This window comes from Camellia sinensis, chromosome 14 (genome assembly GCF_055761805.1).
Source record: "Camellia sinensis isolate YWXY chromosome 14, ASM5576180v1, whole genome shotgun sequence".
Lineage (NCBI taxonomy): Eukaryota > Viridiplantae > Streptophyta > Magnoliopsida > Ericales > Theaceae > Camellia > Camellia sinensis.
The window spans coordinates 55,201,201-55,228,033 of NC_138974.1; the positions used below are offsets into that span (position 1 = coordinate 55,201,201).

Sequence of the window (26,833 nt, forward strand, 5' to 3'; positions counted from 1 at the left end):
GAAGGGTTTTCTGTTCCAGGAAAAGAAAAGAATGTGTGTAAATTGGTTAAATCATTATATGGTTTAAAACAAGCGTCAAAGCAATGGCATGAGAAATTTGACAAGGCAATGATGTCAAATGGATTTAAAATTAATGAGTGTGACAAATGTGTTTATATTAAAAACACAGATAAAAGTTATGTCATTGTATGTCTTTATGTAGATGATATGCTCATCATTAGTAGTAATAATGACATGATTAAAACTACCAAGAAAATGTTGAATAAATATTTTGACATGAAGGAAATGGGCATTGTTGATGTAATTCTTGGTATGAAAATTACCAAAACATTAGAAGATTATGCTTTGTCACAATTTCATTACATTGAGAAAATACTTGACAAATTCAGCAAAGATGATGATCATCTTGCTAGAACACCTGTAGATGTTAATTTGTATATTTCTAAGAATGTACAGGAAAATATTTCTCAATTAGAATATGCCCAAATTATTGGAAGCTTAATGTACTTGATGAACTGCATTCGCCCATATATAGCTTATGCAGTAAGTAAATTAAGTAGATATACGAGTAATCTGGGAGTAGAACACTGGAAAGCAATTATAAGGGTTCTTAGATATCTCTGATTTACTGGTAACATTGGGCTTAATTATACTAGATATCCAGCAGTACTTGAAGGATACTGTGATGCAAATTGGATATCGGATACAAGAGATTCAAAGTCCACTAGTGGGTATGTCTTTACTCTTAGTGGGGCGGCTGTATCTTGGAAATCTTCCAAACAGACTTGTATTACTAGGTCTACTATGGAATCTGAATTCATAGCTTTAGACAAAGCAGAGGAAGAGACAGAATGGTTTCGCCACTTCCTTGAAGATATTCCAATATGGCCAAAACCGGTGTCTGCTATATGCATACATTGTGATAGTTAATCAGCTATAGGTAGAGCACAGAGTCATATGTATAATGGTAAGTCACGACACATTCGTCGTCGACATAACACCGTGAGACAACTACTCTCTAATGGAATTATTTCCATAGAATATGTTAAGTCTAAAGACAACATAACGGATCCACTAACCAAAGGGTTAGCAAGAGAGTTAGTTGAGAATTCATCGAGAGGAATGGGATTAAAGCCTATTAAATAAGAGTTACCACAATGGCAACCCAACCTAGTTGACTGGAGATCCCAAGATCTAGGTTCAAAGGGACAACCGAGTTGTGAATGACTCAGAAGGATCACTGGGGAGTTTATCTCCTACCCATTTCTTTGATGAAATAGTGATGTTTGCAACGGTTTAGGTTAAGTAATACTTTCTTATATCTAGGTAAACCTAGTGGAGTATGGCATGATACTTTTCATAAGAATCACCTATGTGAGTGTGAACTGGGCCGGTTCTATAAGATTTGTGAAGGGCTACAAGTCTTTAGAGCACTCATGAAAGACCAGGTTGTTCATGTTCACTGGTTAGCTAGTAAATCCGATAATATCTCACAAGGGAAGGTTCAAAGCCAAAAGCTACTTATCCTTTGCAGAATATTTCCAATTTCTGTATTCTTTGTATTTACATCATGTTGTTGCATTTTCTCTCTGTCAATTTCATTCATGTGAGGGATTGTTGGAAAATTTATAAAGAGGTAGTTGTGAATTGAAATAGACTCCATTTAAATGAAAGGGTGCAAACCTTTCATGGTGTCTCTTTATTTTAAAGGAAAGGGTATGTCCTTTCTTCATACATTTTCTATTCAAATTGAATAGGTGCCAACAAAGCCTATATAAAGGCAACCCCATTCCAATTTTGATTGATCTGAAAAATTCAGTCTGAAATTCTTGTCTCTTTGCTGTCCATTTTCTCTTAGTGCATTATTTTTCATATAAAATATTAGGAATAAATATCAGAGAGTTATAGAACACAAGGTTCTAGTTCGCCGGACAAATTTGTTTGAAGTGCTTGTACAAATTTGTGAAGATCATTGTATCCTGGGAGATAGACGCCACTCAACCGTAAGCACCGTAGCGGGGCGAATCTGTCTTAAGGATAGAGTGTCACACACTCGACTTGGTCTTAATTTTCATTCGATTCGATAAATAAATCCGGTACGTTATTTATTTATTTTGTTTAATTTTATTTCAAGTTATTTTATTTACACAGAAGATTGGTCCAACAGTTACATTCAATTCATAATTATATATATATTTTTTCATAACTATCGAATCAATTTAAAAAAATCAAATTCCTAAGCACAACTATGTTAACAAAGGACTATTTTGGGAAGATGGTTATAATCAATTTTTTGATAAAAAGCTGCTCATAAACAGTTTTTTTTGTAAGAGAGGAAGTGAGTTATAATCTAAGAATTATAACCCACTTTCCAAAATAAGCCAAAATTAAAATAATAAAAAAATCTAAATAAGCAAATAAAATAACAAACTTCCCAAAATTGTACAGTTTTACAAGGCAGGCTTATGATAAAAACGGGTTGGGCTTAAACCAGACAGGCCCTAGGCTAGGAGGGGTTTCGATATTTGGCGAGGGGAGGGTTTTTGCTTCTCTTTTTTCATCGTACTCACAAAAACCAGTAACCTCTCCTTCGCGTCTTATATAGCCGCAGTCAAAGAAGAACCTTCTTCTTCCTCTCGCTCTATCTCTCTTACTACTCTTCATCTTCGAACTTCAATCTCTGCTGTTCCATCCAGAACCGGAGCAATGGCCACCCTCGTCCCTCCTACGGCCACCGCTCCACCGCCCTCGAAGCCAACCGTGGTTCCGCCGGAGAAAGTCGATTACTTGAACTTGCCTTGCCCTATTCCCTATGAAGAAATCCATCGCGAAGCTCTCAGTTAGTATCATCCATTCAATCTCGTGTTTCTCTGTTTTTGGTTCATTCTTACTGATTAATTTCACTGTATTTTGATGGCGTTTAGTTGAAATCGAAACGTTATAATTTTTTTTGCATGTTTTAACAATTTGTTTTTGTGTTAAGCCCTAATTCTGAAACCCTAGTACCGTAATTCACTCTACTGCGGTGCATCTGTTATTGTGGAAATCAAAAGTTGTAATCTTTGATCTGAAAACTGAAGTTTTGATTAAAAGATCAAGGCCCATGCAGACATATATCTATCTATATTATAATGTAACCACATCAGTTGGTGTAAACGAAGGTATGTAACGTATTTTACTTGCCTAAATTACCCTTATACTGATCAAATAGCTGCCTCGATTCTCAGGTAACTACTCCTCACTTTTCTGTTTGTAGCATGGGTAGTATTGACTCACGCATCGCGTGTGGCAACAATAGCTAGTATAATGCATATGCAAACATAGTGAAGGGAAGAAAGGATAAGGGAAGGGAAAGGAGGTATGTTTCCAATGACAGTTCCGTCATCTTGTTTGGTTTGGCAATAGTTGATAAAGGAAAGGGAAGGGACAAGGAAGCTTCTAAATACACTGACCAATTTTGTTTGTCTACACCTACATACTTTTCTCCGTAAAGTACAACATTTATGTAGTGGGTGTTGAGAGAAATTAGGTGTTTGTATTTAGAAGCTGTTGAAAGGGAAGGAAGGTGTGTAATTTGTTTTACCATTATAACTGTTTCATCTATTACACAATTTTGTACACATGGTGTTAGTATTACGACGTTCACTAATAGATGTAAGATTACAAAATATAGATGTAATAACAATCACAATAAACAAAAATATATAATTGATGTCTGTTATTCATAATTTTATATTATTTAAAGTTCAACAATGATGGTATTTGAAATGACTAGGGGGTTGTTTGGGAAGTTGGATTGGTGGTTTTTTTTGGCTAAAATAGCTAATAAAGACAAAATAAGTTAAAATAGCCAGTAAGACAAAATATCACGTTCAAGCCATAATCATTTCACTTTTTTTCTCACAACCATCAAATCAACTAAAAAAAAAGCCAACTGTCATCCAAACACAACGTTTTTAGTCGGGTTAAAATAGCCAAAAAGTCAACTAAAATAGCCAAGTTTCCAAACGAGCAATAGACACTGCATAACCGAAGGAAATTCTCGTGTATATATGTAGTTTTTGATGTTGTAGTCAGACTAGCTAAAAATATGATGGTGTTCTCTATCTTTCCATCACCATTCTTGAATTAGTGCATGTATATTGCATGAGAGAGGGGTATGCATGAATATAGTTTTAGGCCTCGTTTGGGAACATGCTATTTGAGCAACTTCTTGGTTTGTTGGCTACAATATGAGGTAAAAAAAAATAGTATGTTTGGAATGACTTTTTAATTTTTTATGAAAAGATGTGCAAAAAGTATAAATAAAAGGAAATCTTTGACCTTTTTGTATAGTTTATTGAATTTTTAGATTTTTGGATTTTTTAATGACTTTTTGACCTTTAGGCTAAAATTTAAGCCAAGTTTGGGAAGACTTAGGCCTCGTTTGGCAAGAGGCTATTTTAGCCAATTAGCCAAAAAGTTACTAAATTAGTCAAAAAGCGAATAACCCATACAAAAAAGTCAAAGATTCTCTTTTCTCTCTACTTTTTGCACATCTTTTCGTAATTAGCCAAAAAGTCATCCCAAACATACAAGTTTTTTTTACTTACCTTTTTAGCCAAATAGCCAAAAAGTTACTAAATTAGCCTGTTCCCAAACGAGGCCTAAATAAGTGCATTTTTTGACTTTTTTTGTATTATATGTAGAAAAAGTACAGAGGAGATGTTGATTGATGTGACAAAAAAAAGATAAAAAGATGAAATAAGTGCACTTTTTTAGGTTAGCCAATCTTGGCCTTAATGTTGCCAAACGAGGCCTTAAATGGGCATAATTGACAAGCACTTCACTTCCCTCCTGTTTCCTCCCAATTTTGGAGGGGAAGAAAAGGTATTAAAATGTGCGTTCTCTCTCCCCTCACAACCCATGTGGACAATTCTCGTTCCCTCATAAATAAACCAAACAAGATGGACATTTTAGGCTTGTTTGGTTTGTATTTGAGAAACATGTTTTGAGATAAAAAGTACGAAAATTTGTTTGGTTTAGTTTTTTTTCAAAAGATGTTTTGAAAAATTACTTTGAGAGAGAGTTTTGGAAAAAGTGATTGATTTGATGTGTATGAGAGAGAGATTTGTTTGGAAAACTTGTAAACCAAACAAGTTTTGGAAAAATTTGTTTGGTTTGACTATTTTTGAAAACTTATTTGTAGAGAATTTTTCCCAAAATTTTTGGAGAAACACAAACCAAACAAGGCCTTTATCTTTTCTTCCGAATCCTGCTCTTTTCCTCTCAACCCCTCAGTCCAATTGCCTTGTTCAAAGTGAGGGGAATGGGTTTTAATTCGAATTGAGAAGCTTGTAAGCATGACGGTCGGGGCAGAGCTTTTGTTTGGAAGTATTTGGATATAATGGAGAGTGAAAGTTGATATGGTATTTGCTTTCAAAATCCAAAAACTGTACTTGCAAGATGACATGCGAAAAGTAGCCATGGTTTATGGCAACTCCTCAGATGATTAGAATTCGAGATTGCAATTGCGTATTGTGAGAGAACTGTTCTTCCTTTGATTTTCAAAAACTTTCTTGCCCATCGCATAGCTATTTGAAATGTTGCAAAACCTTCACCGGACTCTTTGTTTGTACTTTGTGTTATTAAATCAGGTGGCATCACTTGGACAGAATTGGTGAATTTTTTATTTGATACATCTGACTAGGGGAGTGCTATGGTAAAATTTATGAGAGGAACAATTATGCATAGGAGTGGGGTTGTCTTTCATTATATTTGGATGTTGATTATATTAAAAGCGGTTTTGCAGTGTCTTTAAAGCCAGAACTATTTGAGGGGATGCGCTTTGATTTTACCAAAGGACTCAATCAGAAATTCTCACTCAGTCACAGGTGGCTTTGCATTTTCATACTATTTTGTTTTGTTTCTTAAAACTCTCTCATGCAATTTTTTAAAATGATTCATGTAGTTGATCTCACCTGATTGGGACACAAGGCTTATTTTTGTTTGGTTTCTCATGTAATTTATATTTCTACTCCATGCTTATTAACTTTGTTTTCTATGGCTTATTCCACCGCATATCAGTGTGTTCATGGGACCTACTGAGATTCCCTCCCAGTCTTCTGAAACCATAAAGATTCCTACTGCTCACTATGAATTTGGGGCTAACTTTATAGACCCAAAGGTATGTAATTACTAACCATTGCCTCAGAATTGATGCATTCTTATGAATGCATAACTAACCAGAAGAGCATTTGATTTTGTTCACAGTTGATGCTTTTTGGGAGAATATTGACAGATGGCAGGCTGAATGCACGAGTGAAGTGTGATTTGTCTGAAAATCTTACTCTGAAGGCCAATGCTCAAGTAAATATGTTAATTATCACCTGTTGTACTTCTCCCTTACTTTTGTGTGTTTGTGCACTAAAGGGATATTCTGTACTCAGTAAGCTAGTGAAGTAACTATTTTGTGTTTTGTTTTTTCCAGCTTACAAACGAGCCACATATGTCGCATGGCATGGTCAATTTTGATTACAAGGTCAATTTTGTGTACTTTTTAACATTCATATGATATGTATTGTTAATTTGAGCCGTACTTTGGTTCATTCACTTTCCATGCTGTTCATAGTCTTGATTCATGTTCATACATACAGGGTAAAGACTATAGGACTCAACTTCAACTAGGGAATGGTGCATTACTTGGAGCCAGTTACATACAGGTAAAAGAATCTGGCTCTCTCTCTCTGTCTCTCACTCTGTCACACACACACACACACACACACAAAACTCTAAAAGTTGTGCTCATTCATATATGAAGAAAACACAATACCTAGCATCAAATCAGTACCACATAAAAGATTTTTTTAAAAAAAAGGTAATTGTAGGCGTAGATAGCATGTAGCAAAACATATCAATGATTAATGAAATGTTGAGAGAGAGTACCTAGCATCAAATGTTGAGGGGCAGGCAGATCAATGATTAAAATCTCTCTCAGAAGGCGAAATCAATGCCATATTTTATATGGATTTAGTGCCATCTTTTACTAAAATTATCTTTTTGGCTGCAGAGTGTGACCCCACATTTGTCTTTGGGCGGTGAAGTTTTCTGGGCTGGTCAGCATCGGAAGTCTGGTATTGGTTATGCTGCTCGATACAACACAGATAAGATGGTATGACAGCCTCACTGGCATGCTATGCTCATTACACCTTGTTTTCCTTCATCTGTATCTGCATTTGTGTGTAATAATAATACTTCTAGGTAAGATTACTTGTTGATTGTTTTTCTTATTGCTGCTTGAGGGGGTAAGTTTCCTTGTCCTCAAAATGCTTAAGAGCAGGAGACCTATTGTCTTGCACTTCCTTTTTTGTCAAGTATATTCTTTCCTTTTCTTGTTGGTGACTTATCAAATTTCTGGAAGGGTAAAATGATTAGTAGCTATGTAACTTTCATTAGTGTGAAGCTTCTATTGGAGTGCATTCTGATACTTGAGTCAATTTTTTTATGTGAAACAAGTTATTTTTGCTTTCGGCATGCATTTGTTTCAACACATGGTTAGGCTGACATAATGAATGTGGGACTAGTTTTCATATTCATTCTGACTCTATATAGTTTTTCCCCCTAGGTTGATCTGTGGTTTTTTGTGTAATTTTCTTATCCAATACAGTTCTGGTGAGATTTGAATGATTACAAGGAGTTGACTTCTGTAGCATTTCTTGGTTGATTGGGCTTTTTTGGCCCTTGCTTCTATGTCATCCATCCATCCATCCATCCATGCTGACTTTTGCATGATAAAGGTTTTGAGAAAATGTCCATGAAAAAACAAAAAGAGGTTTTTGCTTTGCAAAGTCGTCAAAAAGCAGGAGTCCCAACACTTGTACCCATGGTTGACGGTCGTGGTTTGAGCCTTGATTGGTGGTTACCGGAAGCGTTGCGCTAGGGGAAGTAATCAATCACGAAAACAGAGTTTATGGGTACAGGTGTTGGGACTCCCGCTTTACCTTCGCAAAGAGCAGGTGTTTCGTGTGATCGGTGATCGATGTGGGGGTTTTCTGGGTGTTGATGACGCGATGACGATGGAGGGGCCTTTGGGATGTGTTCGAATCAAGGTTCGTGGTTTAGGTAGGGGTGCTCCGGCGAGAATCACCATTCGATGTGGCTATTGGAGGTATACTTTGCTGATTTGGTCAGAGGAGGGACCGATGGTGGAGAACTGTGGCACGTCGAAGCAGCGAAATTGTCGTGAGATGGCTAAGGAAAGTCGTGGTTTGGTACGATTTGAAGTGTGAGATGATTGCCGTGATTTGGGGAAGAAGAAGTTACAGATTTCAGAGAGATGGTTTGGTTCACAGAAGATATGGAAACCTAAAGGGAATGGGCCGTGGGCCCAACAATCTACGGCACCACACTAGGCTGGTCCTTCTTTGGGCCGTGACATGGGAAATTTTAGCAGAGAAATTAGCTAGGTTCTAGCGGGCCCAAGGATGGGGGTTTCACCTAGATACAAGGAAAAAACGAAGCGGGCTATAGTAATGATGGGGCACAAGCGATAGGCTTAGCGGAGTTGGGCCGTCTTATGAAGGGTGTAGACGGCCATTTGGGGCTAACTACCCCAGTGTCCCAAGTGTTTAATAATCTGTTTTTGGCTGTGGATCCAAACCAGGTAGGTCGGATCTCGACCTCAAGTCTTACAGAGGGAGGCAAGAAGGATGCACTGTCGACGTCTGAACGTGGTTGCGAGGCGGAGGAAGGAGTCTCGCGGTACATGTCGGAGGACGATGACGCTTCCGACTAGCCTTTTGATACAGATATGGATACGGGACAGATCTGGGTACAAAAAGATGCAGCGTATGATGTGACACAAATGGTTGAGAGGAACGAACCAGTTCCTGGGCACATCGAGAGGGAGTTGTCTTTTGTGGTCCACCCTCTAGCCAATTTGACCATCGCTAGCCCTGGCGAGGATTCCTTATCTGCTTCAAGGTGGGATCGATCGTAGAGATGATCTGAGTGGAACAAAGGCTCCTTCGGAAGAAGATGTTTCGGAGTGGGTGCTAAGTCGGATCAACAAGGTAAGTCGTTTGTTGGGTGTATCTTTTAAAGGTCATGAAACTGAGGCTCTATGCTTACTTACAGCAGTGGAAGCTTTATAGAGGCAAGGGGAGCCAGTGAATGGGGGTAGTACTTCAGCAGTAGTGCAACGTAAAAGGCTACGAGAGCTTAGAAATTTGGAGTGCTCTGTCAACTATGACCATGGAGGGGAGACGGTTGGGCGGGGCCCAATGAAAGGGTGAGGAGGTCCTCTGTTATTAAAATGAAGTTAAAAGTGTTATCATGGAATGTGCATGGTTTGAATGAGAGGGACAAGTGACTCGCAGTTAGATCTATGTTTCAGAGAGCAGATTTGGTGTGCTTGTAGGAAACGAAAATGGAGGAGCTGGGTGGAGATGTGGTGAGAGAGGTCTGGGGTGGTTGGTTTGTGGAATGGACATACTAGTTGTGGGTACGGCAAGAGGGGTTCTTCTTTGTTGGGATAAGAGAGTGGTGGTGGAGGAGGATGAGGAGTTAGGAGCTTTTTCGGTGTCTTGTTTATTTCGGTGTGTGAAAGACAATTTTAGATGGGTATTTTCTGGGGTGTATGGGCCGGTTCGAAGTTCCGAAAGGGGTGTTTTTTGGATGAGCTGGAGGATGTTGCGCATCGGTGGTCAGAGCCATGGTTTGTGGGGGGCAATTTTAATATGGTTAGATGGCTGGTAGAGAGGATGGGGAGTAGCAGGGCGAAGGGATCGATGCGGGCGTTCTGTTCATTTATTGATGAGATGAACCTGGTTGATTTGCCTCCTCATGGGGGGAGTTCACCTGGTCTAATAGCCCATAGATGTCTCAAATTGATAGATTTCTGGCTACTAGTGGTTGGGAGGAGCATTTTTCAGAGGTAGTGCGAAGTCGGTTAGCTCGTCCAATGTCAGATCACTGGCCTATTATGCTTGATAGTGGGGGGTTTTAGAGTGGGCCGATGCCTTTTCGATTTGAGAATGTGGTTGCAATTGGAGGGCTTTTTAGATAAGGTTTGTGGATGGTGGAGTAACTATATGGTTAATGGAACTCCCAGCTGTATGTTAAAATTACTCAAAGGGGATTTGAAAACGTGGAATAAGGAGGTTTTTGGTCGGGTGGAGGCTTAGAAAGCGGAAGTGGTGGCTATCCTTCAGTCCTTGGATGTGTAGGAGGCTTCTGGGGGGCTTTCAGAAGCGGATGTGGTTAAAAGGGAGGCGGCAAGGCAGGACTATGTTCGTTTGGCTCGTATGGAAGAGATATGCTTCAGACATAAATCTCTGTGTTTATAGTCGAAGGATGGGGATCGGAACACTAAGTTTTTTTACAGGATGGCGAATGGCCACTAACGGGTCAATCAAATTGTGTGAATGCGGGTGGATGAGAGAGATTTGACTACTGATGAGGAGATTAGATGAGGCATTGTAGGTTTTTATTAGCGGCTTTTTTGGGTTCAAGATGGGATATAGAGGCCGGGGTTGGATGGGGTCCCGTTTGATGATCTCTCTGAAGGGGAGAGGGAAGGGTTGGAGTGGGCCTTCACAGAGGAGGTGTTTGGGGCTTTAAAGGTGATGAGTGGTGACAAGGCATCGGGTCCAAATGGTTTCACCATGGCTTTCTTCCAGCAGTGTTGGTCTGTGGTTAAGGAGGATGTGATGGCAATGTTTGAGGCCTTTTTCACGACTGGGCAGTTTGAAAGGAGCTTCAATGCGACCTTCCTAGCCTTAATTTCGAAGAAAGGGGGGGAGGGGGCATTGAGGATGTGAGGGACTTCAAGCCTATTGGTGTTTGCTTGGGAGCGTGTATAAGTTGTTGGCAAAAGTATTGGCGAATCGACTTCGAGGTGTGTTGCAGGATGTGGTGTTTGAATGCCAGAATGCTTTTGTAGGGGGCGACAAATTTTGAATTCGGTTTTGGTGGGAATTTCTGTTATATATTCTGGATCAGATGGGTTTTGGGGCAACCTGGTATCAGTGGATGAAGCTCTGTGTTTCCACAATGCGGATGTCTGTTTTGGTAAATAGTTCATCGGTAGGTTTTTTTTTGTCTTATCGGGGTCTTCGGCAGGGGAATCCATTATCTCTTCTGTTATTTATTCTAGTTATGGAGGCTTTTAGTAGATTGTTGTTCAGGGTTGTGCATGAAGGTCTGTTGGAGGGTTTTGCGGTGGGTTTGCAACCGGGGACAGCAATTGGGGTGTCTCACTTACCGTATACGGATGATGCTTTGGTTTTCTACGATGCGGATGTAGAGCAATTGGGATTTTTACGATGTGTCTTGATTTGTTTTGAGGTAGTTTCGGGTTTACGGATTAATTTGAGCAAGTTAGAATTGATTCCGATGGGGAAGGTTAGGAGGTTGCCAGTGTTAGTGGCGGTGTTAGGCTGCAGGGTGGCAAATCTACTAGTGACTTATTTGGGATTGCCACTGAGTGCTAGTTTCAAGGCAAAAGGGGTGTGGGATGGGGTGGTAGGTACAACGTCATTTGGCAGGATGGAAGCGGCAATATTTATCGAAAGGGGGAAGGTTGACGTTGATTAAAAGTGTGCTGAACAGTATTCCGTCCTACTTTATGTCATTGCATGTTATTCCTGTCTCTGTGGCTGAGCATCTAGAGAAACTTCTGAGGGATTTTTTGTGGGGGTGTGGATGAGAGGATTTTAGATATCACTTGGTTGATTGGGGACGGATTTGTCACCCCAAAGAGGTGGGTGGTTTGGGGGTACGAAGTTTGGTGCAATTTAATAGAGCTTTGTTAGGGAAGTGGTTGCGGCAATTTGTTGGAGAGTGGGATCGTTTATGGCGGAGGGTGGTGGCTTCTAAGTTTGGGGTCGGTGAGGGGAATATGTGGTCGGGGGATGTGATGGGGTCTCATAGGAGGGCTTGTGTGTGGAAAGTAATTTGGTTGGAGAGGGGGGAGTTTTGGGAGGGGGTGAATTTTCAGGTTGGTACTGGGGAGAAGGTTAGATTTTGGAAGGACAGATGGTGTGGGGAGCTGGTGTTGGCGGTGCGATTCTCTTTGATTTTTAACATTGCTAGAGATCGAGAGGCCATGGTTGCTTCTTATTTGGGGGGTGGGGAGGTGGTGCTTTAGCATGAAGTTCAAGATTGGGAAGTGGGTCAGTTGGGGGAGTTGTTTGGTTTTCTATATTGGGTAGGAGGGAAGATGTGTTAGTTTGGAATGTGGTGGGTGCTAAGGGTAAGTTTTCTGTTCGGTCCTTTTATCGGAGTTTGGTGGGGGAGGTGGGAGGTGCGCTTTCTTGGAGGAGTGTTTGGGTACCTCGAGTTCCTTCTAAGGTGGTTTTCTTTTTATGGACGGCTGGCTTAGGTCGAAATTTTACAATTGATAATCTAGTTCGTCGAGGGCATGTGCTAGTGAACCGTTGTTGTTTCGTGTTATGTTGCTGCGGTGTCGGTTGATCATTATTTCTCCATTGTTCTGTTGCTTCGCAACTTTGGGGGCTGACTTGTTCTCTTTTTGGGATTATGTGGGTACAACCAAAGGTGGTTGTGGACATATTGTGGAGTTCGAGAGGGGCTCGGGTTGGGCGGCGTCAACAACGGGTGTGGTCGTTGGTGCCTTTTTATTTGATGTGGTTGGTTTGGCTAGAAAGAAACAGGAGATTTTTCCAAGGAATTGAGCATTTAGTGTGGTGGTTGGAGGACAAGTTCTTAATTACTTTGTATAGTTGGTTGGAGTGTACAGTTGATTCTGATCTATTTACTTTCTTAGATTTTTGTGGATGATGTAATTGGTTAGGCAAGTTTTGTTTTCCTCTTTCAGTTTTTGTATTCAGTGCATCATCTTGATGCTTTTTCAATAAAATTTTATTATTTATCAAAAAAAATTTACCTATTTTGTTGTACCTGAAGGTAAATATTTTTTTGTTTTTGTTTTTGTTTATTTGTTATTTGGTTTTTTTAATTATGGATACTAGGAATTTTGGTTTACTTTAAATCCGTCTGGATCCTGATTTAATGGAATCAAATTCATGTTTTTCCTTGCAGGTTGCTACTGGGCAAGTTGCTAGCACTGGAATGGTTGCTCTGAGTTATGTTCAAAAAGTATCTGACAAGGTAAGACTGTTGAGCCGTCCAATGATTTCTTTTGATTTGTTACTAATGTTCGGTTGTCATACTGTTTTCCTTCATTTAGGTGTCTTTGGCATCAGACTTCATGTACAACTACATGTCAAGAGACGTCACGGCAAGCTTTGGTTATGATTACATTCTCCGACAGGTGACTTCTTTGATTGCTAATTTCTAATATACATTGTTTATGAAACATTATGATTATCCCTTGAGTGCATCTTCATTGTTTGCATTTCACTTATGTTTTGCTACTAGTTCAAACTTCAAATGTTCTCTTTTCCACAAAATGTGATTTTTCTACGTCTACTGGATCCAGAACCGGATGATCTTTGTCTGAATTACTTGGTTGCTATCTTTTTAAGAGATTAGTCTAGGTAATAATTAATAACTCTTCTTTGATTGCTCATCTCCTTGAAGCCTAGTGCATAAGACCTCCCAAAAAAAAAAAAAGGTTTCGTTGTATGATCTGTCCGACCATAGATGGTGAGGTGTTGCATTTATGGTTGTTGAAAACTTGTAACAATTGAATGGATCAGGAGTTGCTTTACATTATCTAGTACTGTTAGAAAGAGTGTCAATCCTTAAACCAGCATTACTATTCTGAAAAAGCATTATTATTCATGCTATGTCCTGGTAGTGGGAATAGTGGTGAATATCTCTCGTGCCATGAATTTCTTTACATTAAGCCAGATTTGCATAAAGTTTGCTGTGTAAGCAATAGATTTCGAACTAGTTATCATTGTCGTTTACTTATTTCATGTGTTTGTTACAGTGCCGTCTTAGAGGGAAGATTGATTCCAATGGCTGCACTGCTGCTTTTCTGGAAGAGCGCTTGAATATGGGTCTTAATTTTATTCTTTCTGCTGAGGTGAGAATCACATCTGACAGCTGATGTTTTCTACTTCTCTTCCCTCTCCTTCCTTGGCCCATTGGGTGGGTTTTGGTCTTCTTTCCTATTTCACATTAGCCATTTCATTGAACTAGAAGGAATTCATTACTAAGGGGATTGCTTAATTATAAATTTAAAATTAGGAAGATAGATTTGGGTTGTTTTATTTATTTATTTTCCCTAGTTACCTGTCTTGCATGTGTTAAGGCTGTAAAGGGGTTGTTCAACAAGGAGCTGTCCTTGATGGATGTAACTGCATGATTGCAAAAGTCTAGAATTCCATACAAATTGGTGACCATACCTTATGGATCTTGGTTACCCCCAAGGGTTTGCCTGGTCCTCTGTGCTTGGTCTATTGAACACTTTTTTATTATTATTATTGCAGATAGAGGAGATATAGAAAATGTATTTCTTCATAAAAACACCCCCCCCCCCCCCCCAAAAAAAAAAAAAAAAAAAAAAATTATTAGTAGCACAATTTTTGGCTTCCTGCGTTTATATTTTGTGACCATTGTTAACATTTTTACCTTGCAGATAGATCACCGGAAGAAAGACTACAAATTCGGGTTTGGGTTGACAGTAGGAGAATAGGATAGAATGCTCGGATGCTGTTCTTGGATTTGAGCTCATCAATGCAAGCAACTCTGCATGCATACGAGGTTCATTTTTTTTAATTTTCTATGCAGATCAAAGAATCAGTTTTGTACTTTTATCTGGAGTATCATTATTTGCGGGGCAGCACCACCAGCTGCTGCAACAGTGTTAGCATCCCTAGTTGATTTTACAGTCTGGAGTTCCTATTCACCTTCTCCCCCCCTTAAAAGCTGTAGAATTCGTTATAATGGAAATTGAGTAAATTTATAATTGATGTTGATTGCATCAACTTGAGGCCTATTTGACATAAACGGAATGTATTATGATGCCATTACTTGATTAGCTCTTGCTCTCGTTTGAAAATTCTCATTTTCTTTCAGTTGGTAGTTTTTTTTTTTTGGCAATCCCCGCAATTGCAAATGACATGAAGAACACTGGTGAGTCTCTCTTTCTCTCTCCAGAAAAAATTTAGCATTCTTGGTCCTACTGTTGCATATCATGAAATTTGATTAGAGTATGCTCGGGTAAGTTTACAAATAGCATTGTATGAAAAATAAAATAAAAGAAATTACATTAGTAGTATTGAAACAAAACCACTAAATTATATCATATTGGTAGGGCAAGTACAGGGCTGGCCCTGAGGGCAGGCAAGCTTGCGCCTTGGCCCCCAACTAGGGGTTAAAAATAGGAGTTCCAAATATAATTTTGTGTTTTAGATATTAAAAAAAAAGATTCAAATACTATAGGTCCAATAGAACATGGGGCTCAAAAAAAGCAACAAGACTAGATTTTTATTTTTTTTAAATATTTGTAATGATTGTTTTCTATCTTAATATATGAAAGTAAATTTTTATTTATAATTTTAATGATTATATGTGTAAATAATTTGTTTTGTGATTATAAATAAATAAAAAAATAGTAACGTATCGTTTTATTTATGATTTTTTTTTTTCCAATGTAATAGGGTTCTATTTCTGAAGTTCGCCTTGACCTGAATCTGAGGGCCGGCCCTGGGCGAATATACCAAGGTGGTAATAGCATGGTGTTGATTTTGGAATAAAATATAATAATTTGGTAGAGGTGGTGTTGGGTAATTACACACTGCTGCAACAGTTGTATTAAAGAAAATTATCTTGCTCCACCTTCTTAGGTTTGATGGGGACGGGGTGCCCATTGGACCCATTCATGGGGTTTGTATTTTTCTGTTTTTGTCATTTTTATTCACACACGCATATATATATATTTGAGGGGCAAGGGAGACCAAACTCTCTTGATAATGAAATGGATGGAAAGCAACAAGTCTATTATATTATTCAATTACTTTTATTATATATACACAATTTAGTTTGTTAAATATAAATATAATTAAAATAATAATGTTTCTTTCATTTTCCATCATGAATTTTTTTATTTCTTATTACTCGTTACTCATTATTTTATAAGAATGACAATTTAATTCTCATGCCATAGCTTCTCTTTAGATTAAATCGGATTGGAAGGTATTGTTAGACTTCAATACATCCACCACGGAATCTACATTGATAATCTGAACAATTTAATGCGTAAGGCTTGAGTATTTCATTTTTACAAAAAATTATGTTGATCTTATATTGATAGTCACTTGATTAAATCATATTTGTATTAACGGTAAGTATGATTTTTAAAATAAAGTGTTTATACAAATGTGATCTGATCAAATAATTATCGACATTCAATCAATAGAATTTTTTATATAAATTAAATACTCAATAAGTTTTACATATTAAATGTTTTGGATTATCGATGTATGTTCTGTATTAGACGTATGGAGGTCCAACAGCACCCTGGTATCCAACCGGAGAGGAGCCTCTGATGTCTCATTAGTACTACCACTCGCTTCAAGGTTGCAAATTACGTAGACGCTTTTCCGTTCATTTTTATTCTGGAATTTTCATCATTTGACAAAGGGTCTCTTGATATAATTTTCCTGAAGTGGAAAGTTAATAATTATAAACTACAAATATTTGTTTTTAATTTTTAGATAATTAATTTTTTCAATTTATTTAGAGAATTACTTCAAAAAAGGTTAAAAAATAAAAATAAAAAAATACCAAATTATTTGTCATGAGTTAAAAAGTCAAATGTTAAATTATATTTTTTATACTAAACAACAATTATTTAAATTTTTTTAAATGCATAAATTAAAAAGTAATTTAAAATAAATTAAAAAATCACTACTAAAATTAATATGAATTTAAATTATTTTTGTTCAGAAGTTATAAATAAAAATTATAACTAAAATTGCCAATAGAGGGAAGAATTATCTTGTCTTCTTGAAATTTCAATTAGACTCCCCTCATAAGATAATAAGAATTGTTTTATGTAAAATATAAAAAAAAATTAAAAAATAATAGATATATAATTAATAAATTATAAAAACAAAAATGATTGGGAGTTGAGCTCTAATGAGCTTTAATAGGAGTGAGTTTCAATGTGATATTTTGATCTTGTGTTTTCTTGTTTTTATTATCTGTCACATCATTAGAATTTTATTTTAGTTTTAAAATTAGAGGATGTATTATTGCTCTTAGGGTGCGTTTGTTTGGACAGATTGGATAAGGGGGATTGTAATCCATCGGATTATTAGTTCTGGGATACATTATTTCTGAACTATTTGGTTGGACTGGATGTTTGTTTAGTCATGAGATTAAATGTCTAGATTGGATTATTTTTAGTTATCTAATGTTAGAGAGGGATAAATGCTCAAATGACTATTTTATCCTTTTCAATTATTTACTAAACATAACTTTAATATTTTAATTATTTTTAGCTAGATTATATAAAAAATCATTTTATTTTATTTTTTGCACAATTAAATAAATTTATTTTTAAAAAATTAAATAAAAATAAAAATATATGTTATTTGTTAATTAAAATTTTAAATAAATTTATTTTAAATAATAATAATAATTAAATAATGAAATAAAATAAAACATCTATTAAATTTAAATAATGAAATTAAATAAAATATAAACAAAATTTTAAAATAAAACATCAATAAAATATCTATGAAAAATATTTTAAAAAATTAAATAAATAAAACAAAAACAAAAATAAAAATTAAATTAAATTATTTTATTTTTAAATTGAGACATTTAATTTTTTTTGAATTTTACTAAATATAATACATAATTAAATACTAGAAGGCAAAAGTGTAATTTTATTGTCTAATCCTATGGTATGAGTTATTCTATGATTTCTATCCCCCATGGGATAAGATAGTCCCACAAATATGAGACTAATAGTCCGGAGAGACTATTAATCTAAAGCAAAATTTTTAAAACAAACAATAAACTATTAATCTGATGTGACTAATAATTCAATCTCACATCCTAATTCTTGAAAATAGAATATATCACACAGAACGGATTTATGTGATAATTATTTCAACACTGCAACTTGTCAGGTGTGTGGGAGGTGTGAGAGAGTCACATGAATTGACATGGGGAGTATCAAGTGGCAGTGTAGTACCAGTATTTCCCATATTTTAAGAAAATGGGATGGGACGGTCCCGTGGGCCGTGGGGCATGAATTTTCGGTCAACTTATTCACTGTACCAAAGTGCCGACGACAAGTTATTTGATAATATTCTGATATCAATTTTTCAAATCAGCCATTGTGTCCTCTACGAAGAAATAAATTTTCAGCGCCCACAGGTTTTGGTTGCTTTGTCGTATGCACTGACTGTGACTGTACCAAAATTATATCACATGACCCCCGTCCGCGTCATCGTCAGTACTCACTTTTATCCCCCACTTTCCTCTATTCTTTTACCAGTACTTTATTACCATTGTAATTGAATTTTGGAATTTTGAATCAGATGCGACGCGGATGAGCATTGATTCTCCTTACTTCATCATATCATATCGATCACGTTGCTGTCCCACGTGAATTAAGCTTTCGTTTGGTAAATTAGTTGACTTTTTAATTTTTTTAATTTAAGTTAAAAAGTTTGATTTAAAAAGAATTTTTAGATTTTTTTTTATAAGAGAAAAGTATAATGATTATGGGTTAGATGTGACGTTTTATTTTTTGTGACTAAAATAATTTATTTTGTCTTTTGTGACTAACATAGCCAAAAAAACTTAAAAACCAACTTGCCAAACGGAGCCTTAGAACCACTGGCCCTGTTTGGTATTTGTTATTTGGTCTAAAATAATCAATAAAAATAAAGGATTATTTTAAAAAAATAATTAAAATAATTTTTTAACTTTTAACTCATTTTGAATCGTGTTATCTCTTAAATTTTTACATATTTTTTCAAAAAAAAATTTAAAAATTAAAAAATTAACTTTTAACTATCTTCTCAAAATAACTTAAAATAGATTAAAATAATTCATAAGATAAAATATAATATTTAATTCATATTTATTTTGTTTTTCACAATCATCAAATCAATCATTAAAAAAAAATAGTTAACTATATTCTCAAATATAATTTTTTTAACCAAGCTAAAATGCTAAAATGCTAAAAAAAACTAAAATAACTAAGCCTTCATTTGGCATAAGCCAAAATGAGACTTTTTGGCTAAAATACTTATAAAAAGACAAAATAAATTTTTTAGTCCAATAAGATAAAATGTTACATCTAAATCATAATCATTTTATTTTTTTCTTACAAAAGTCAAAAAAACCCTATTCTAAACGAGACTTTTTAGCCCAGGCTAAAATAACCAAAAAATCAAAGAAAAAAGGTTGAGACTCCCTTTTTCCTTGATGCCCACCACCCCCAATGTATTGGAATTTACCAACTTTTTATTTTTTTTTAATATTTTTTTCCCCTACTATCACTCACTGACATGTGTCTGTGAGGGGGTGTTGTGGGGGTCAAGGAAAAAAATGGATCTCTATCATTTTTGAAAATCAAAAAGTCAAAAAGCCAATCAACATCCCAAATGAACCCTAAGTTCTTATAAGGCCTATGTATAACTTAGGAAGTATTTGAGGGGTGACTATTTTAGTTGGTATTTTAATTTTTTATGAAAAGATTAAAAAAAATAAAGAGAGTAATGCGATTAAGGGATATTTGAGATAATTTAAATAAATATATTTTTTTGATTTTTCACGAGAAAATGTGAAATATGAATTGGATTTGAAATAATATGATAGAAATATAATATAATTTAAATAAGATGATTGTAACCCAAATAAGATAATATACTAAAATTTTATATGTTATTTTAGCACATACTAAACACCTCTATATATTTTTAATTATTTTAACCAAAAAGTTAACATTTCAAAGGCCATAATAATTGTCTTTAAAAATTACAAAACAACAAAATATTTATAATTTTAATATACTTTTTACATGTTTTAAAATATTTTTATATATATTAATATTAATATACCTTTTTAATACATCTGAAACGGATATTAATATTTTAATATTCATTAATACACTTTTATATATTTCAGTATATTTATTATACGTTTTATAACATTAACAATAATTTAAAGATTTTTTAAATATATTTTTAATAAAAATAAATAAATATTAAAAACCATTTGATAAGATCATTGTTATTACAGCGGCTCTAACCTATATCAAATATTCTATCAAATTTAAATTTGATAAAACGTCTTTATTTTTTGTGTTTTAAGGCGAACATCAAAACTATATCAAATAAGGAAAAAATAAAAAAAATTATCAAATTCAGAGAGGTTTCATCGTTCATCAAATTACTATATATGGTTGTTGGAGACTATACATCGAACGACCGACCTGGTCAATTGGGCTTGCAAATTTGCCCATTTCAAGATTTCGTCAATTTACACAAGCTGGACGACCACCTGAACATCTGCTGGACATTTACTCAGTCAGCCAATTATTTTATAAAAATTAAAAAATTAGCACTATAACACATACCCGAACATCCTCCGGACATTCACTCGGTCAACCAATTATTTAATAAAAATTAAAAAATTAGCACTATAACGCATAGTATCAAATAGAATTTTTACGCAAATATTTACTCAAAGATGCTCTTAGGCCTCGTTTGACAACTCATTATTTTAGTTTAAAATAAAAAAATCACTAAAAAAATTAAAAAACTAATAATTTATAATAAAAAAAGTCAAAGATTCTCTTTTTCTCTTTACTTTTTGCCCATTTTTTTAATAAAAAATAAAAAAATCATTCAAAGGCTTTTTTGGTCACGGAAGATTACCCTTTGGCGACCAAAAAAAAAAGTTGGTCGTGGAAAGTTATGGCGAGATAAATTTTTAAAAAAATGATACTATTCAGCTTGCTTGGTTGTGTTTTTTCAAAAATACTTTTTAGAAAATTCTATTTTCTTATTTTTCGTGTTTTTTTGTTTTTATTGAATTTATTTAATATTTTAAGCAAATTTTTTTTTTAGACATACCTAACATAAATATACTTAAAAAGTAAAAAATTTGTGAAAAAAATCTTTTAGAAATTCACTAAATATAAAAAATACAAAAAAATACGAGAATTCAGTACATTTTTTTATATTTTTATGTATTTATTAAATTTTTAAAATATTTTTCACAAATTTTTTACTTTTTAGATACATCTGAGTAAAGTGCATCTAAAAATGTAAAAAAACTATTTAAAATTTTAAAAAGAAAAATGCTTGGGAGCACTAATTAGTGCTCCCACTAATTAGGTGGCAGTGGGTCCCGTCATTACTGATGTGATGTTTTGGTCTTGGAGTTGTATTTTATTTTATTTTTTTTTACTTTTTTAATGTATTAGTGCTATTAGTGGTGATGTTTTTAGTGGGATGAATCATTGTTGTTTTAAAAATATTCACTAAAAACAAAAAACATGAAAACCAAAAAACTGAATTTTCAAAAAATTTAATCCAAAAAACTCAAACCCAACATGTTTTAATTTTTTTTATCTCATATTTTAAGCTAAAAATTAAAAATATTAAAATAATATATTCACAAAGGAAGCCAATACATTGCATAGGAAGGAGGGTAGGATATTAGTAGAGTGAACATAACATATACAGAGTATCACAACCCATTTTGTGAAGTGACCGTGATTTTGGTAGTGGATAAACTTGAGGAGAGGCAGGAAAGGAAAGATATAACCCCACCTTGCCTCCTCTCTCTACTCTGCTCTGCTCTGTTCTGGGTAGTAGTGTGGGACTTTGTGGAGATCTCAGATCGGGTGAAGCTTCCTTTCCCTCCTCCTCCTTCTTCTTCAAAGCTTTCTATATGTATATGTGTAGTTCTTGTTATTGTTTGATGCGGTTTCTTTAGATTTGTTTTTGCGAGTTGAATAATTTGAGATATGTTCGACAAGAATTGATGTTGAAAACTGATATATTTGTTTGAAGTGTTCTTATCGAGTTGATGATTTGAATTTTGTGCTGAGGCGTATGGAGGAAATTTTGAGAAACACTTTCTTGCGATAATTTCTCTAAATTTGTGTAATTGAAAGTGTTTTCCAGTTTTTTTTCCCTTCTTCTTTACTCACTTTACTTTACCTTGTCTGATCTCTGAGTTGAAAAACTGGAAGCGTCTTTGTAACTTACATGGGAAAAATATATATATATACTCCCTCTGTCTTAAAATATTAGCCATTTATTCTATTTTTTTATTGTCTCAAAATATTAGTTCGTCTTCAAAAATCAAGTACAAAAATAATATAATTTTTCTATTTTGTCATTCTTTTAAATTAATAAACAATATAAAAAGTGTAATTATGATATTGATATTCCCAATTATTATCAAAAGGATAATTTTGAAAATTTAACTTTTTTAAAGTGCAATAATTGTACTATTAAAAAAAAGTTGATTCCCAAAAGGAACTATTATTTTGAGATAGAGGGAGTATATATATATTATAGCGGTTGAAGAAATTTTCAGAACTCAGGTTAAACGCTAAAGCGAGGCCTTATTCTTGCCTTCGTTTGGGAAGTTTCATTTTAGTTAGTTAGGGTTGGTTTGGAAAGTGGGGGGGGGGGGGGCTTTTTGGCTTTTCTGGCTATTTTAGCCTAGGCTAAAAAGCTGGTTTGGAAAGGACTTTTTGGTTTTTTGACTTTTTTTTGTGAGAGAAGAGTGTAATGATTATGGGTTGAATGTGATGTTTTGTTTTTTGTGACTAAAATAACTTATTTTGTCTTTTGTGGCTAAAATAGCCAAAAAAAGCTCCATATTCTATATTCTTCTTCCCAAACGGTGCCTATAGTTTTTTTTTGTTATTTTAATCTGTCTAAAGATATTGCGTTTGGGAAGATATATATATATATATACATATATATATATATATATATATATTATAATTGGTTTGATGGCTGTGAAAGAAAAAATAAAATGATTTTTGATTAGTTTTTTTTATTATTATTTTAACCTGATTAAAAATATGGGTATGTTTGGTTTGAGTTTTATAGATGAGTTTTAGAAAAAAAATTTCAAAAAATTGTTTGGTTTGAGATTTTTCTTAAAAAAATTTCAAAATCTCTTTCTCTCTCTTACACATCAATCAATCACTTTTTCTCTTTTATCTCTCCTTCTCAATTACTTTTTCTCTCACACACATCTACTCAATTACAACAAAATATCAAATCATCCCAAACTCCAAAACTACTTTCAAAATATACAACCAAACAAACAAAAAATTGATGTGATGTGTCAGTTTTGTTTTTCTGTTTTTTTTTTCTTTGTCACATAAGTAAAACTTAATTTAGTGCTCTACTTCTCTATCACTTCTGCATAAATAACTTATAGCACTAAGGGATTGTTTGGGATGTTATAAATAAGTGCACTTGACTTTTTGTAAAATATGGGTTGTGTTTGAAGTGATTTGATAGAGAAGTGATGTGACTTAAATAAGATGATGTGACTTAAATAGGATAGTGACTTTTTGATTTTTTTAAGAGATGACAAACAAGGCCTAAGTCTAAGGGCAAATAATTCAATTCTGGTGATTATAGGTTATGTTTCAAGATTGTGAGATTCGTATCCCATTACCAGAGATGCTTTAATACTGTATTTGGGAAGATAAAATAAAAAGTTTGAGAGATGTGAATGATATCTAACCTAAATTTTTGTACCATTTCTATCGCCTTTTCCTTTTGTTTTTCATATCTTATGATCCAAACACAACCTAAGCCATATATGATCTGTGAAATCTGTGAAGGGACAGGAAAAAGAAAAAAGAAAAAGTTTTATTCAATTTTTTCATTTCTTTTCTTTCCCTTCATAAATCTTGAATCAAAAGCAGCCTAAGTTTTAAAGGGTTGTTTTGAGAAGTTGGTTAAAAGCTGACATTTTGGCTTTTTTCTTTTTTTTTTTCTTTTGTGGAAAAATGTGTAAAAAATTAGAGAAGTGATGTGACCCAAAATATGTTAAAAGTTAAAAAATGGCTTTTTACTATCTTTGTAAAAGAAAATTTTGCGAATACTGTGCCCCCATGCACTCACAGTCGCATGATTGTGTCTCAATCTTCAAGTCTTTTGACGAGATACATCGTGCGATTGGGAGTGTATTGGGATATTGGGACAACGAAATATTGGGACATAGGATCCAATAGCCAAAGTTTTCACTGTCATCTTAGGAAACAGAATTGTGTTTTTATTTTGTGAAAAGAAGGGGGGTAGCATTTCTGGGGGTGCATTTCCCACTAGGCAAATTGGAAAAGTAATTGTGTGTTATAAGGGGCCCTTGCTTCTTCACTTGTAAAATAGAATCATTTGGTAGGAGAATTTGAAAACAATATTGATGCCCTTGAATTGTCGATGAAGAATTATCTTGAAACAGGTGACAAAATGCTAGGGGGAATCCACAAAGTGCTGTCTCATGGGAACGTCCTCAAACATGCTGTCCTGCAACATATCCGCTTGGTGAATCCAGTAATGCGCCCACTTTTCTTCCCTCGCTATGAGTCAGTTGCTTCTGCTCGCTTGGAAGATGCTGGTTTTGAAAGCACCACCATTGCAGACATCTTGAAAGCTAAGGGTAAGGGTGCAGATGGCTCCTGGCTTTGGTGTGCTACAGAAGACACTGTTTATGATGCTGTGAAATCGGTAATGAATCATCAATTTTCTTTTGTGCATATTGTTGCTAATTTGACAAGAATTTGATGTTAAGAGCATGTAAATCTTATCCATTGCAGATGACAAGCCACAATGTTGGAGCGTTAGTTGTTGTAAAACCTGGGGAGCAAAAGTCAATTGCTGGGATTATCACAGAGAGAGGTAATTGAGAAATCTTTTGTTGAATCCATGGCATATAACTAGATATGTTTGAAGCAAAATTTTCTTTTTCACTTTGTTGGAGTTGTAGGAAGTTGCTTTCTTTTAAAATATGATGTTTGCCAACTCTGACTTACATTCCACTTATTTCTCAAGGTCCAATCTATAGTTTTAAGAACGGATAGTAACTTGATGAGCAAAAATACAGGTTCTGGAACAAAATTGTAATCAATATCTCAGTGGAACTGGTAGTAACTATCTCTTTGTATCAGTTTAGCCGCTAATGTTAGTGTCAATGATGAAGAAATTAATAGTTTGGTTTGGTTTTTGGACCAAAAACATTAAGAATTATGAATTATAATGCACATACCTAGAGCTGCCAGAGAGCTATTTTCTCCCCCACCCCTGTTTTTATGTAATTACATGAATTGACACTGGCACATGCTGCAACCCATAATTGATGTGGTAAAATTGCAATTGTTTAAGTTAATGGTTGTCTAATTTGACAAATTTGTTCCAGATTATCTCAGGAAGATCATAGTACAGGGAAGATCATCCAAGTCAACCAAAGTTGGGGACATCATGACTGAGGAGGTAGAATGGATTGTTCTTTGTTATCCGTCTTCCAATCCCTTCGTTTATTTCTATACATCCATGTACAATCTGTAAACTTGTGATGGCAAATGCTTTGCATGTATTACGTGGTGCTTGCAGAACAAGCTCATCACAGTCACACCGAATACCAAAGTTCTGAAGGCAATGCAACTGATGACAGGTACAAAATATCGCTTTATTAATGTTTCTCACACGACTTTAAATCAAAGGAATCTAATATTGCTTGGGACGTTGTTGTTGGTTGACAGATAATCGCATCAGGCACATTCCAGTGATTGATGACAAGGAAATGATAGGAATGGTGTCAATTGGAGATGTGGTTCGAGCTGTGGTGAGTGAGCATCGAGATGAGTTGAACCGCTTGAATGCATTCATTCACGGAGGATACTAGATGATGATGAAAACGATGACAATAACCTGTTGGCCAGTCGAGTGATGGAATTTACAGTTTGAAAACCACTGAGCTGAATGCTTGTAAATATAGTAGTGTGTTGTCTGCATTGTGCATCTCTCTCTAGTGTTTTTTGTTCTTCCCATCTGCTGATATGTAGGATGATTGCTAGAATCATTAGTAAGAACTTGTTGTTAACAATAAGAACCTAAATCTTGTTTCTTCATACTTTGATGCACATGCATCAATCGATAGGTTAACCTGAGAATGCATGGTGTTGTGTTTGTTAGTAACCCTAACCATTAATAATTGCTCACATTTATATATAGTTAAGCCCTAGGGTAACCAATATCCAAAAGAGATGCCAAGTTTGGCATGAGGCAAAAAAGACAAAAAGTCAAAAAGTCACTATCCTATTTAAGTCACATCATCTTATTTAAGTCACATCACCTCTCTAACACATCACTTCAAACCCAACCCAAACCCAACTCATATTTCATAAAAAGTCAAAAAGTGTACTTATTTAGTCTTCCCAAACTAGGCCTTTGGTAAATTAGATCTCTTCTTTATGCCCTCATTTGAGAATAATTTCCGAAAGAATACTCTGTTTATCCCCTCTTTTTTTCGCTTAAATTTTTTTTTAAAACTCTTTTGTAGGTCCTGACATTAAAATAATGAAAAAAATAAAAAATTGACATCTTTTGGTATCAATTAGCAACTCAATTTTGTAGGTTTGAAAGAACTACTACTACATGCTACCTTCTAGTCTTAAAAGTGTCATTTCAAGATTAACAATTTAAGTTGAAACGTTGTAAGTGAACATTAAAATAATTTTTTTTGAGTCTAAAGTTTATTTAAAACAATATAAAATTTATATATAATTTTAATATGTCAATATAAAAAATTATATAGAGAAAATAAAGGAGTAAATAAATTATTTGAATTCTTTCATATTTATATATCAATTAAAAAAAAAAAATCAACTTGAGAGAACTTTAGGGGCTCATGG

At 34.7% G+C, this 26,833-nt stretch overlaps 2 protein-coding genes across 7 annotated transcripts; both read left to right on the top strand.

Moving 5' to 3' along the window:
• The first annotated feature begins 2,454 nt into the window (after positions 1 to 2,454).
• LOC114268758 (mitochondrial import receptor subunit TOM40-1) lies at positions 2,455 to 14,971 on the top strand. 6 transcript variants are annotated; one of them, XM_082905996.1, is made up of 14 exons: positions 2,563 to 2,839; positions 2,984 to 3,161; positions 3,257 to 3,358; positions 5,637 to 5,701; positions 5,792 to 5,873; positions 6,067 to 6,166; positions 6,253 to 6,348; positions 6,470 to 6,520; positions 6,636 to 6,701; positions 7,049 to 7,150; positions 13,042 to 13,110; positions 13,190 to 13,273; positions 13,898 to 13,993; positions 14,549 to 14,971. In XM_082905996.1, exons 5-14 carry the CDS (start codon positions 5,821 to 5,823, stop codon positions 14,603 to 14,605), a joined length of 774 nt encoding a protein of 257 aa, XP_082762122.1. In that variant the 5' UTR covers positions 2,563 to 2,839; positions 2,984 to 3,161; positions 3,257 to 3,358; positions 5,637 to 5,701; positions 5,792 to 5,820; the 3' UTR covers positions 14,606 to 14,971. The 6 variants fall into 6 exon arrangements, with proteins under 6 accessions (XP_028065775.1, XP_028065776.1, XP_028065777.1 ...); XM_028209976.2 differs by lacking the exon at positions 5,637 to 5,701 and having other exon boundaries at positions 2,504 to 2,839; XM_082905995.1 differs by having other exon boundaries at positions 2,634 to 2,839; positions 2,984 to 3,358.
• Positions 14,972 to 21,582: 6,611 nt separating this feature from the next.
• Positions 21,583 to 26,050, top strand: LOC114268760 (CBS domain-containing protein CBSX3, mitochondrial). Its single transcript, XM_028209978.2, has 6 exons — positions 21,583 to 21,790; positions 24,385 to 24,650; positions 24,740 to 24,821; positions 25,339 to 25,412; positions 25,533 to 25,593; positions 25,682 to 26,050. The coding sequence occupies exons 2-6, from the start codon at positions 24,393 to 24,395 to the stop codon at positions 25,822 to 25,824; spliced, it is 618 nt and encodes a 205-aa protein (XP_028065779.2). The 5' UTR covers positions 21,583 to 21,790; positions 24,385 to 24,392; the 3' UTR covers positions 25,825 to 26,050.
• The last annotated feature ends 783 nt before the right edge of the window (positions 26,051 to 26,833 follow it).